This window comes from Durio zibethinus, chromosome 7 (genome assembly GCF_047325235.1).
Source record: "Durio zibethinus cultivar Kanyao isolate XHJ-2024 chromosome 7, ASM4732523v1, whole genome shotgun sequence".
NCBI classification, from domain to species: Eukaryota; Viridiplantae; Streptophyta; class Magnoliopsida; order Malvales; family Malvaceae; genus Durio; species Durio zibethinus.
The window spans coordinates 26,092,943-26,104,484 of record NC_143168.1 but is presented as its reverse complement, the minus strand read 5'-3'; the positions used below and the strand labels follow the sequence as shown (position 1 = coordinate 26,104,484).

Below are 11,542 nucleotides of genomic sequence, written 5' to 3'. Positions count from 1 at the left end.
TATAGTAGCAGCTAACCTGAGATTATAATCAAATAGTATAAAATAGGATATTCTATTACATATTAGCCTGTTTCTTCCATTCATTTTGATTCTTTTTGGGAACATTTGTAATAGTATTATTTCATGATCAGATAATTAAGGAAGAAATAGGAGAAACTGATCATATATTCATTTTTCATTATTGCAATTCTTCCATTACATTTTCCCCCTTACAGTTACAGAGCAGCCTGAAAGACTGAGTTTCCAATTGAATAACCAATGCCACTTTCCCTACAGCTATGGTCTTATCCTTGTTTCTTTCCAATTTGAGGAATGAATGAGTCATCCTTGTTATTTCCTATGCTATCTTTAGCCCTTTTTGTTGCTTTTCTTTTTCCTCTTCCATTGGGAGCGAAGATGGAGTCTAGGATTCTGATATGGTTACAACACTCAAAGAATGAAAGAATAACGCTTTACTTCCATATCACATTAGTTTGAAGAAACTTTTTTACTATGTTTTCCTGGAATCTGCTCTTTATCATTTTCTTTCAATTTCACAACTAAAAGCAAGAGCTTTTGGTCCAAGTTGTTTAAAGTGGAGAAACTAAGGAACTGTTAATGGATGTTGTAATGTGCAAGCTAGATGATGTAACTTAATACTAGTTGATGAAAGAGCTAACCTTCTATTGGTGGTCAAAAGGCTGTTTTGTTTTGAAATTCCCATTTCCCACATTGAAAGGAAATCATTAAGTTAGGATCGACAGACAGAGCATATTTTCGGCCAATCTGTTGATCACAATGCTGCTTACCCTTTCACACCCACTTACACCAAAAAATCAGGGGCTTGCTTTTTTTTTTTTTTATTCCACTAATATATATATATATATATATCATATTTTATACATAAAATTATGATATAATAAAATAAAATGATATCATGAATAAGATTAAATTAAATAATATCATTTTATTTATAGCACAAACCAAGAATACATAATTGTTGTATCCTTAAAAGCTTCAAATAAAAAATTACAGAAGCTTTTGGTAGGTGGTTTTGATAACTGTTGACACCGTAGACGGCAATCCTACTGCAAGATCAGCCTGATTGGCACTGATACCATGCTTCTCATCAGTTGCAAGGCTTGCAGCAATTTGTTTCACTCCTCCAAGTTTACTTAGTTTTTCAAGGTTCTTCTCACTTACCACCTCAGTGAGTGTATTTTGATGAACACAGAGAGAAGGTAGGTGATCATCACCCGAATTATTATCATGGATATCAAGGGCAATACAGGATAGAGTTCGCAAGATCTGCTTCTTGTTAATAACCTTCATGTATAAAGAGACGAGTCATGGAAGGATATATGGCTGCGAAAACGGAACGCCACCTCTTTTGTTGTCGTTTTGCTGCTGGCATATATGAAGCATCATGACAATAAACCATTTTCCTTTTTCCACTTGTGGATATCTAAAAAGAAAAAGAAAATAAAAAGGAGGATAAAATAAAGTTAGAAAGCCTTGTACGAACCTTTTGTTGAGGCTTAATGTGGTTGGAACCTTGCCCAGTATCACTGGTCCTTCACCAGCTTCGTTAGGCCCATTGTTAACCATTAGCATTTTTTCTGGTCCATTAGAAAAACCAGTCAACTTCTAAGAAATATTCAACCCAATTGCCAAAACCAAATTAATAATGATGAATCTAATAGTTTTGCATCCCATATTTTAAGTTGGCTGTGCTGAAATCTTTTGTCTTTGATGCTGTATTGGAAGGTGCCTGTGTGAGTTATTTTCAGTTTATATTTTAGCATTGTAAGAAAACTGACATATATTGATATTTAAAAAATCATTGATAAAATAAAAAAATCTATCAATATAACACAATAAATATAACACAATAAATCTTATATGAACGATCAAAATATATATTCCAACAAATTTTTAACTATCAATATATCTTTTATTAGTATAAATCTATACTGATGATTTTTAAAATATTAAAATAACTCGTAAAAATATATTTAAAGTTCAAAATCATCAATAAATATATATTTATTGATATAACATATGTTATATGTTCCATCATTATAACTTTTACCAACGATTAACACTTATCAATATAAATATGTATGTTTTAATTTTTCTTACTTATATTAATGGTTAATATCCATTAGTATATACTTATAATTTTTTTTTATCTTCACCGACATTTAAAGCACGTCAATATAAAGTTATATGTTTAAATTTTGTTATCTATATCGACAGTTAGTATTCGTCAATATAGACTTACATATTTTAATTTTTCTTATCTAAACTGACAGTTAACTCCCGTTAGTGTAAGCTTGTAATTTTTCTTACCAATATTGACGCATAATATCTATTAGTATAAACTTGTATTTTTTAATTTTTTTTACTTATACCAACGATTAAAGATTATCAATATAAGCTTGTATATTTTAAATTTTTATTATATTTTATAGATGATTGATGACTGTTAGTATCACCTACAATATCCCAACAATCAAATGCATCAGTATAAATATTAAGACATTGGCAAATTTTTTTAAAAATTATATTTTCAATTATTAATATTAATTTATTTATAATCATAATATGATATGTTTTCATATAAACAAAAAATATACAATAAAGTAAAAGATATTTAATAACATTAAAACTACAAGTAAATTGTTTATAATCTACAAACTTAGCATAGCTCAAGAACTAAAGTCATTGTACCAAATTTGATAAAATAAACATCAATAAAACAAATATCATTGAATATCTACAAACATAATGCTTAAAGTAAATAAAAAACTTCTTAAAATAAATGATCCCATCATAGATTTCTATAAAAAAGCATCTACATAGTATAAAAAAAAACACAATTAGATAATTCTTATAAATTATCTTATATATATATAAATAAGTTAAGAAGGTAATCATCCATTCATATACCAACATAAATAATTTTATAAACATTTTATTCATTCATATATATAGAAGATAATCATTCATATATATACTAACAAAAATAATTTTATAAACATCCTATTCATTAGTGTAATATAAGAAAATAAAGTGACTGTAAAAAAGTCACTCTTTTATAGTCATTGGTTATTTTTTATTTTTTCGCAGTTGGGACCCATTTCTATCTGCCACATGAGAAAATTTGACTGTAAAAAAGAAAAAAAACTTACAGATTTTTTGCCACTTCCATATTTACTTTGAATCTGTACATAGGTAACCATTTAAAATGTCAAATGTAAAAAACTTGAAGCTTAATGACATTGCATGGTAAAGGATGGGGAAAGAGAAAAATTGCAATGCTCACTTTTAAGGAAAAGTCAGTTACATCCAATAACAACAGCTTTGATTCAAAGTAATGGGCTAAAGCTTTGGCAAGCATTTGGTGGTAAAGTTCTTCAAGAAACAAAGAAAAAAAATGCAATTAGCACCTTTATAGAAACAGACCTATAATTCAAAAAATGTGAAGTATAGCCTGCCAGTAAGAAAAAAGACTCCAGGCAACCAACCTGCAGGTCTTGATAGCAATATAGCTTGACTAGCAGGGGAAAGGCTCCTGGTGTACTTGAAAACATCAGCATGTTTCAAATGGACATAGGTTGCACTAGTCAGCAATGCTCGAGTCTGCTCATTGCCAAACAAAACCAACAGGATGAAGATGTCAAAACAAGCAGGACTAGATTATAGGATGACAACTCACCAGTAAGCAGATCATTCGAACAATGTTATCAATACTATATTGCCTATTCTCTTTGCCTTTTTGTAACTTGGATACATGATCATCAAGTAGAACGCAACACAACCTTGATCTTGTTATTAGATTCAGTAAAACTAGGCATTCAGTATCAAGCACACGCATAAAGCTATAAAATCCATCCAAACCTGTTTTGAGTTTAAGCCTTTAAAACCTGTTTGTTCAAAAAAAAGGGAATAATCTTCATCTTAGGTTTGGCAAGCTACCAGATAATACTATAATGGGTAAGCCAAAATATCTTAGGATAGTTATATACAAAATAAATGAGTGAGATAACTAGGAAATTCAATTTAAAAACTCAAGAAAACAGAAGAGCATGTGAAAGTGATCAGCATTATTAGTTCAGTAGTTTTCCATCATTAAAAGCAAACGTTTTCAAAAACTGAAAAAGAAAAATACATTCTTTTTTATTACAATGAAAAAAATTTTCTTTTTCAAATATCAAACAAGAATGAGAAAAATGTAAAGTTACCTGAGATAGTAGGGAAACTGATCAAAGGTGACCTGGCTATCTCTGCCATTAACAATTTGGTGGAGCAATTCTTTCTCCAACTTCTCCAAAGTGATGTTAGTTGCTGCAGTCGAACTGCTTCCATTCCATTTACGGAGTCGAAGCCAACCCTAGACTGACTCATACCCCCATACCCACCCCCAACGCCAACAATAGTATATGCTTTTATTCCATTTCTTGCCTAAGATTTTTTAAACCCAATCTTTAATCCTTTTTCATGGGAGAATTAATTTTATTGTTCTTCAGAAGTCTTATGTTTCGAAAACCCAAATGAAAATCCTTCGAACTCTTGTGATATTTCCTCTGTCTCACACTTCGTACGTATACCTTTTTTTGGTTCCTAACAATTAAATGGTGATTTTTCGAAACATAGGACAAAGGAAACATAAGGATTTTCATTTATCCTATTCATTTGTGTAAGCTTTATTGCATTTATCTTATTCATTGGTTATTTTTTCAGTTACATCTATTAGTTGAAAAATAAAAATGCATTTCCCAGCTGCTGAGCAGCTACCTACAGTCAGGTCTTGAATAAGTAGTTAAAGTAGATCACCTTGGCTTATTCACCACATAGATAGGAGTAAAATTTATTCATTTTCTTGTATGTTTGAAGAACATGATATAGATATAGGGCAATTCAAATTACAAGTTTGGGGCTAGAATCAGAGATGACAAAAGAACATGTATGGGGCTAGAATTCTGGTTTGCATGCATCAGATCATAAAATTAAGGCCAAACAAGTCAACAAAAACCCTTAGCTCTTGTCAATCTTCCTCTACAATCTCTGACATATACTTGTTGGCATCATTTTTCAATGGTTTCTTGGCAAGTAAAGACATTGAAGCGCCGCAAGAAGCAGGAGGTGTTACAAAAGCAAAGTTTGGTTCATGGCGGCGACGAAGTTCAGAGAAAAAAAGTACAAGAGAAGCCATGGAAAGAAAACTAAGATTTATCACATAACTGCTTACTTGGTGATCAGATACACATAATTGCTTGAGGTGCAGCTGGTAAATTTCTAAAATTTGAACAGCTTTGAATTATCACGTCAGGGTTGCTCCCTAAACCGAAGTAGTGTCTAAAGGATGCAAGGTTGACATATGTTGTTAGACCAAGAACAACAAATGTTGATCTGTCAAAATGTATAAGCAATTAAAAATCACTACAGAAAGCCAGCATATAAAAGAAAGTGATAAACCTTTTCTACCAATATACAATAAGATGACAAATCAACGCCATCCTTCATAAGCAATTAAATCAGTAATTTTATAGAGTTAACACAAAACATTTTCAATTTTTCACAAATTCACAATATTACAACAAACTGTAAAAATGATATACAATAAGATGACAAATCAAAGCCATCCTTCATAAGCAATTAAATCAGTAATTTTATAGAGTTAACACAAAACATTTTCAATTTTTCACAAATTCACAATATTACAACAAACTGTAAAAATGCAGTGACAGGATTCTGAAAAAGAATACAAAATCATAAAGAATTAATACAAAGAAAAAAGGAAAGAAAGAGCAGAATTAGGGTTTGAAACTCATTCGACAACAAATTTTATAACGAGGCTCCGAGGAGAACGTTGGAGCCCGGCGAGGTAAAGGAAAAGCTCGACAGCAAAACAAGAATCGAGAGAGGAAAGAATATCTTTGGCCTGTTTGAGAGACGAAAGCTTCACCACCAAATCGGCATGGTTGTTCACAACGGTGAGGAGTGAGAGGGCTAGGTCTCTAGAATTTGCGATGGCCATGGCTTCGGCTTCGGCTTCCCCTTGGAGAATTTTGATCACTTATAGGTGGGGATTTTTAGAGGGGGGAAAGGGTTAGGGTTTTAAGGATCGTGGGGGTTAGGAGTGGAGGGAGCATAAGCAGATTTTGAGGACGAGCAAAAAGTAGTTTTGGGTTTTTTGCGGGATTTTTGGTTTAATGATAATATTATAAAATATTTAATATAATATTTAATTATAAATTATTAATTAATATAATACTTAAATATTTTATTTAGAACCTATTATAATTTAAAATTAATTAAGTTACAATTTTTATTTATTAATAATTATAATTTTTAAGAAATTATAATTTTTGAAAATTTTTATTTATAAATTAATATTTTCCAAAAAAAAAAAAGAATAAATAGTTTTTGAAACTTATACTCACGGTTATTATAACTGTTGGTATATAATATACTTATACTGATAGATATTTATATACAATCAAAAAAATTTACTTATATCAACAGTTGTATAAAGTGTTGATACAGACATTGTATATTATGACGATATTAAAAATTCATTAGTATAAATATCTTTTATTGATGTAATTTGACTGTCATTATAATTAAGCATTAATATATGAAAATTTTTGTGTACTATATATTGACAAGTAGGTATAACCGCCAATATATCCTATAACTATACTAACAATTAATTACTTCCGTGGATATAAGTACCTATGGATGGTATTTACTAATTATAACTTATACTGATAGTTAAAATACAATCCATTAATATATAAATATGTATATTAATGGTTATTTATATATTGTAAAAAAAAGATCAATGTATACTAATGGAAGAATAAAGTGTTAGTATAGGGACTGTCTATATTGACAGTAACAAAAATCGATAAATTTAGATACTTTTTACTTACATAATGTAATCGTCAGTATAGGTAAATGTCAGTATATAGCATACTTATACTGACGGATAATTATATATCGTCAGAAAAAGTTTATTTATATCAACAGTTCTATAAAGTGTTGGTATAAGTATGATATATTATGATGGTATTAAAAAAATCATCAGTATAAGTCTATTTTATTAACATAATTTGATCATTAGTATAACCAAACGTTAGTATATAAAAAATTTCTTGTAATGTAGATGAAAAATTGGTGGATATATATATATATATATACATATATATAAATATGAGAAAGTTGTTTGGGTTGTATTAATGCAACTTGAAGAATCTAATTGATAGGTGGCAATGGATACAAGGCCAGAAGAAAATCTAATGTTGAGGAAACTTATGGATAGAAGTGTAAGTGAATATAGCTTTCAACGAACCGTTCGTTAATATATTCGATTTTTGTTCATTTGTGTTCATTTACTAAACTTAACAAATGATCTTAAATATTATTTATGCATTCGTTTATTAAACAAACTAAATATGATAAGTTGTTTGCTCATTCATTTATATTCACAAACAAGCTCGTTTATAGCTCATTTAAAACTTGTTTGTTATTATTTATTTGCTGTTCGTTTATAATAATACTAATAAAATTATATTTTTATCCTTTATCCTAATCTTATTTTAAGGTTCGTTTATGTTTGTTTAGATTCGTTGATGTTCATTTAAGGTTTGTTTGGTTATGGTTTGTTTATTTTTTATGAATTGTTCATTTATATATGTTCATGAACATATTTGTTTAATATTCATGAACAAGTTTGTTTAGCTTAATTGAATGAATAAAAACCGAACATAAACAACTTATTATTTAAATGAAGAAACATGAATAAACAAAGTAAATTTCTTAATGAACAAGAACTGAACACAAATACCTTTAAAAAAACACACACAAACACAAACGTACATTCATTTGTTCATGTTCGGTTCATTTACAGCCCTATTTATAAAAGGAGAATGAGGGGAATTGATGAATAGAATATGGAAAATGTTGATTTTGATAAGGTAACTAAACTTTGGATGAGGATATTCAAGCATCATTTTATTGGAAAGATCCCACAACAACACTTTCTTATGGGGGAATTTGATGGGAAAATCTATATAGCTATTAGCTATGTATCATTCAATTGTTTCTTTCAGAAGAGAAACAACTTCACAAGCCAACCAGTTGCCCTCAAACAAATTTTCATTTTGAAGATAAGTCGAGACATTGTTATTCTCAGCCCATTGGTCTATAATTACAAATAGAAGTAATTATTTGATATACATAAAATGAAGTTTTTTTAACTATATAAACAAATATGTTTATTTTTTAATTAGTTTATTTTAATTTTTTAAATTTATTTAAAAATATGTATTATTTTATTAATCTTATTTTTTAAATTAAAAATTTTATTAATAGTATATATTTGATCTTAACGTGGTCGCTTTTCCCTGTCATGCTAGATTCATCCACTTTCAAGGAATGTCCATTCAAGAACAAGCCATCAGCTGGAATTTTTTCGCCAATCTTCAAGCACACAATATCACCCACCACAACTTCAAAGACTGTGATATATATTGTTGGCGCCCGGTTCTTAGAACTTTCCACTTTAATATCATTCCTTTCACTTGAGTGCTTCAGGAATTGTCTGTTTTGCTTAAAGTTACACACAGCAGATATGGAAGCAACTAGAAAGACAGCAACGATAATGCTCACACCATTGTATCGCGCGTCCTCCATGTCGTGCTGCTTAGTGCCAAAACCCAAGGACAGTATAGCAGAAACCAAGAGTATGATCATGGTTGTATCCTTAAAAGCATCAAATAAAAAGTTACGGAAGCTTTTGGAAGGTGGTTTCTGATAACTGTTGACATCGTAGATAGCAATCCTGCGTGCAAGATCAGTTTGATTGGCACTGATACCATCCTTCTCATCAGTTGCAAGGCTTGCAGCAATCTGTTTCACTCCTCCAAGTTTACTTAGTTTTTCCAGGTTCTTCTCACTTACCACCTCAGTGAGAGTTTTTTGATCAACACAGAGAGAAGGTAGGTGATCATCACTCGAATTATTGTCATGAAGAGAAGGTAGGTGATCATCACTCGAATTATTGTCATGGATATCAATGGCAATATGGGATAGAGTACGCATTATCTGCTTCTTGTTGGTAACCTTCCTGTACAAAGAAACAAGAGTCCTGGCAGAATATATGGCTGCAAAAACCGAACGCCACTTCCGTTGCTGACGTTTTGCTACCGGGATAACTTCTGCATCAGACATGGCTGGTTCACCAGGCTTACGATTTATCAAAGACGTTAATCGACAGGGAAAAAAGGGTTCAAATGATTTCGATAAGAAATTTTCTTTAGGGTGTAGAAGGAAAACAAGATGGAGAAATGGAGTTTTGGTTGAGTCAAAAAGAGTGACTTTGGGAAGAATAATTGGTTGTGATACGAAGGAAGAGTTAGTATCATTGCAAATTTATATAGTTGATGCAAAGTTCTTTATTCCTGACCAACCTTGGCTTTTCTCCTTTTCCAGGAAATTTCACCGTAGCTTCGTGAAGTAACAGGTCGGACCAAATCGAATATGGTTTATCGTATTATTTAAAACTAATCTAGTGTTGTTGTTGTCGTCAAAAAAGAGTGTTTGAAAAAGTTTGGATTGAAAAAAAATGTTTGAAAGAAATATGATTTAAAAATTATTAAGTATTTTTATGAATTGAAATGTCGAAAATAATGTGCATATAATAATAAAAATTTTGTTGAATCGTAAACTGACACAAGCATTGATTATCATTAAAGACTTCTGGTTCTAATAATGCATTTTGATGGAATATTATTCAGGATTGCAAGCCATGTAAAACTACTTTTGGGGATGTGATATTTCCAAATAAAAGAGAACCAAACCTTTATGATACTAGTACAATATAAATGAGATATTCTTTATCATGTCATCATTTTTATTTTTTTTCATCTCTCCCCCCTCATCGTTTCTCATCTCTCCATACACCAACATCAATACATCAATTTCTCGAATAATTTTTCTAAAATAATTTATAATAATGCCAACTCAACCCCAACTCTAAAGCTTCGAGAATTCTGAAAGTCGTTCTTGGAAAAATGCTTTGCATCTTATTGGTAGGGCAATCAAAGTCGCCAAACTAAGCAATCAATCAAAGTCACCACAAACCATGGAAATTTCTACCTCATTCTGTTTCCAACTTGAAAGAACTGTATGGATTTGTTGGAGTCTGAACCGGACCTGAGAAATAAGCGAATGTAACGTGATGTTGTAATGATTTTGTGTTCATACGATGAATTTAAAAATAAAATAAAAAATAATAGAATTATCATTAATTTTTTTATTAGATACGATTAATCATTTATTAAAGTTTTTTTTTAAATTTTAAAATTAATTAAAAAGATAATTTTATAATCTACAAAACAATCTAAATATGAGTTGATTATATATAGAGAAAAATTAATATCCCCATAGTATCCATTTAAAATGGCACCAATTAATTACGTGTTATTCATTGATTTTGATAAAAATAGTCTTATTTTTAATATTTAAAAAATAATTTTCTTAATTTTTCATTTATTGGAAATTAATTTTTTAATATATATTATTATTTATTATTTTATTTTTATTCGAGAAAAATAAATTAGAACATTTTTATTGAAATAATTATTAAAATATTTTAGTACGTTGGTAACATTAGAAGAATTTCTTCTCACCTACAAATTTTTTAGGCATCACTTCTCGGAATACCTTAGAATTCATCATCGGAGATTCGAATTTATTTTTTTGTAAAAATCATGTTGTGCATGTAATGCAAAAAATGCTAATATGTTAATGCACACATTTTTTTATTTAGAAATTTTATTAATTTTATTTGATTTCTTTTTTATTTAAATTTTTTAAGAAAAAAAGAATTTTTATTATATTAAAGTTTTTCTATAAATATTCTAATAAACTAGTAATATGTAAAAAAAATCTTCTTACATAGGGATTTCTTAAAGCATCTCTACTCGAAATGCTTTTAGAATCCCATCATCGGATAAAAATTTTTTGTCTCATTTTTATTACTTTACTTTAGTTTTTTTTTTTATAAATTAGGTAATTCTATTTTTTATTAATAGAAAATTTTTTTTTATTATATTGAAAATTTTTTATAAATACTCTAATACACTGATAGTATTTTAAAAAAATCTTCTTACCTAGATATTTCAGAGGTATCACTATTCGGAGTACCTTTGAATCTCATCGTGAGATAAAAATTTTTTTTTCGTACATTTTTTTATTAATTTATAAGGTTTATTCTAAAATTAACAAAATTATCAAAAAAAAAACTTTATTATATATTTTAACATATTTTTTACTTATTTTAACAAAAATTTATTCTAACAGATATAAACATTTTAAAATGCATGAATATTAATAATAAAATTTAAAATAATATAAAAACAATTCAAAAAATTTAAAAAAAATTTTTTTTACCTAAACCGGACTAGTCAACAGTTCGATCAACGGGGGTCTGGGCCAGTTCAGTGGTTCGATCCGATTTGATTCGGTTAGTTCAGGTTTAGTGGTTCGACTT

The 11,542-nt window shown here is 29.2% G+C and overlaps 1 protein-coding gene and 1 pseudogene across 7 annotated transcripts; both read right to left on the bottom strand.

Moving 5' to 3' along the window:
• Positions 1–926: 926 nt before the first annotated feature.
• Positions 927–6,197, bottom strand: LOC111277185 (uncharacterized). 7 transcript variants are annotated; one of them, XR_016343716.1, is made up of 7 exons: positions 4,227–6,197; positions 3,701–3,908; positions 3,510–3,624; positions 3,308–3,396; positions 3,174–3,206; positions 1,505–1,750; positions 927–1,386 (listed from the first exon to the last, which is right to left on the bottom strand). XR_016343716.1 is itself a non-coding variant. In XM_089764025.1 (7 exons), the coding sequence occupies exons 3-7, from the start codon at positions 3,857–3,859 to the stop codon at positions 1,298–1,300; spliced, it is 543 nt and encodes a 180-aa protein (XP_089620151.1). In that variant the 5' UTR covers positions 3,860–3,908; positions 4,227–4,605; positions 5,234–6,197; the 3' UTR covers positions 927–1,297. The 7 variants fall into 7 exon arrangements, 2 of the variants coding, with proteins under 2 accessions (XP_089620151.1, XP_089620152.1); XR_016343715.1 differs by having other exon boundaries at positions 927–1,383; XR_016343718.1 differs by having other exon boundaries at positions 1,505–1,598.
• A 1,898-nt stretch (positions 6,198–8,095) lies between these two features.
• On the bottom strand, positions 8,096–9,219 carry LOC149518258 (calcium-transporting ATPase 12, plasma membrane-type pseudogene; annotated as a pseudogene).
• Between the last annotated feature and the right edge of the window lie 2,323 nt (positions 9,220–11,542).